Source organism: Mandrillus leucophaeus, unplaced genomic scaffold, assembly GCF_000951045.1.
Source record: "Mandrillus leucophaeus isolate KB7577 unplaced genomic scaffold, Mleu.le_1.0 Scaffold137, whole genome shotgun sequence".
Taxonomy (NCBI): Eukaryota; Metazoa; Chordata; class Mammalia; order Primates; family Cercopithecidae; genus Mandrillus; species Mandrillus leucophaeus.
Window position 1 is genome coordinate 1,158,416 of NW_012101332.1, and position 2,438 is coordinate 1,160,853.

Sequence of the window (2,438 nt, forward strand, 5' to 3'; positions counted from 1 at the left end):
TGTACTTTTAGTAGAGACGGGGTTTCACCATGTTGGCCAGGCTGGTCTCGAACTTCTGACCTCGAGTGATCCACCCACCTCGGCGTCCTAAAGTGCTGGGGATTACAGGGGTGAACCACCACGCCCGGCCGGAGTTCTTGTTCTTAATCACTATGTTTGGTGCTTTTTAAAGTCAGGAGACCTGGTGCACAGCCCTGCTCTGCTGCGTGATACCTTGCAAGGGCTTCCCCACGCAGAGCCTCAGTCTGTCCTCTGTGAAATGGGAGAATGATGGCACGTTACTTACCGTGGTAGGGGGAGAGAACGCAGTTACCTTCTACACACTCCCTCTCCCACCCCACCTCCGGCGGCCAGGCAAACCTCCAGCCAAGATTTGGGGTATGTGGGCGGGGCTCCGGCGAAGGGGCGTGGCCAGGAGTCCTGGTCCAATGGGGCCCGGGGGCGGGGCCTTCCTCCCATCTCTGTCCAGCACGCGTGTCCTCCTCTCAGTTCCATCCACCTCGCGGGTGCCTCTGGCGTCCCCAGAGGTCTCCGACCCCAGGCCGCCCCCAGCCCTCCCGCCCAGCCCGCAGCCCCCTCCCTCTGTTCCCTGATCTCAGACCCTGGCCCTCGGACCTCGACATCATGGCTGACGCAGAAGGCGAGGACGACGTCCAGTTCCTGCGGACGGTGCGTATTTCTGGGTTAGGGGTCTGTGGGGCTATCTCTCGGGGCTCTCTGAGGGTGTCTCTGTCTCTGAGCGTCCCTGTCCGGTTTACCGGTGGTCTCTGAGACTCGAGGTCTCTTCCTGTGTCACTTTGAGTGACTGTCACTCTGTCTTTTAGTCTCTTTCACCTTTCTCACTACAGAGAATTAGTAGGATTGGGGACTCCAGAATGGGAGAGGGATCTTCGGTTGCCCTCTCTTCTGACATTAGCGAATTGTCCCCCACAAGAAGGACCCCTGAGGAAGCACACCCTCGCACCATCCTGGAAGCAGGCACTTGGAGAAGGTGGTTCTAATTCCTGGGCTTAATTTAGCCGTGCCCCCAACCCCCACCTCAGCCCTAATTTTCTTTTTGCTCCAGACTCTGACCTATTTAAATTCTTGGGAAGGGAGCTGAGGGGGGAGGTGGTGGGCTGGAGGACACAGCTGCTTCCAATTCCTAGCCCTTAAGGGTCTCGTGGGGGAGGGATCTCTTGGGTTCTGGGTCTTTCCTTCTTTGTTTTGGGCAGGAGGGCTGCTCCCAGTGGCTGCTAATGGTCTTGGAGGGTCTCTCCCCATCTGTCTCTTTGGGTGTCTCCATGTCTCTGTTTCTTAGCTTAAGACCCTCTGATTTTCTGTGTCTCTCTAGCTGGGTCACTCCCTGCATCTCTGAGCCCTAGCTGGGGGCAGGGATGGGAACTGGAACAACAGGTGGCCCTCCCAGAATAGCCCGCTTTTCTGGGGCCTGGGGAGGGGACGAGAGGGAGGAGGGGCTGCCATCTCCCGGCCCTTCCCACCTTCCCCTCCCAGTGGCTCTGCAGGGTGTGGGGCCGTAAATATGGGAGGGGACGTCCTCTGCTCTGGACTAGGTCTGCTGACCCAACGCTAGCCCCGCCCCTCCCCCGGGGCTTTGGAGCCACGCAGGAAATGCTGACACAGCATTCTGTCCCCAGAATAGGACCCTGGAGAGCAGGGTCTGGTTTCCCGGGAGAGAGGAACAAACAGCTGGGGCTGGTAGTGAAGGATGGGGACAGCTGGGAAGGGGCCTAGCTTCAGCTGAGACTCTCTCCCCAGCCCCAGTCCCTCAGCAGACACCGTGGGTTGGGCCCTCCCCAGCCCTAATAAGACCATGGCCATGGCCAATGGCCCTTGAACTGTTGCTCTAAACCAGGCCCCGTGCCCTGGGCCTCTGCCTCCTGAGACATCTAATTATATCCTCGCTGCCCTGTCTTCTGAGGTAGGGTCCTATCTTTATCTCCCTGAGAGATTTGAGGGAAACCAAGGCCCGAATGGTAGAATCACTCACCCAAGGTCAAGGCCAGGAAGTGGCATCTCTGGATGCCCCTGGTGCCCAGCCCCATTGCCTTCACCAGAGAAAAACTGGGCCCAGACTTACCAAAGTAGTCAGTGTTAGGGTTCTGGAGGCTTGGCCCTGGAATCTCTCCACCCCAGACTGGGTCAGTTTTTCTGAGTGTTACTGAGCTTGTGGTGGATTTCTCAAAACTTTTTGGAGGCTGGGCTCGGTGGCTCATGCCTGTAATCCCAGCACTTTGGGAGGCCAAGGTGGGCGGATCACTTGAGGTCAGGAGTTTGAGACCAGCCTGGCGAACATGGTGAAACCTCGTCTCTACTAAAAATACAAAAAAATATTGGCCAGGTGTGGTGGTGCATGCCTGTAATCATAGCTACTCAGGAGGCTGAAGTGGGAGGATTGCTTGAACCTGGGAGGCAGAGCTTGCATTGAGTCGAGATTG

The 2,438-nt window shown here is 57.5% G+C and overlaps 1 protein-coding gene across 1 annotated transcript in view; it reads left to right on the plus strand.

Annotated features, from left to right (window-relative positions):
• The first annotated feature begins 624 nt into the window (after nt 1–624).
• RYR1 (ryanodine receptor 1 (skeletal)) overlaps nt 625–2,438 on the plus strand; it is a 179,040-nt gene continuing 177,226 nt past the window's right edge. The window contains exon 1 of the mRNA XM_011973401.1: nt 625–669. Within this exon, the coding sequence (XP_011828791.1) occupies nt 625–669 (45 nt within the window). The remainder of the gene's footprint in view (nt 670–2,438) is intronic.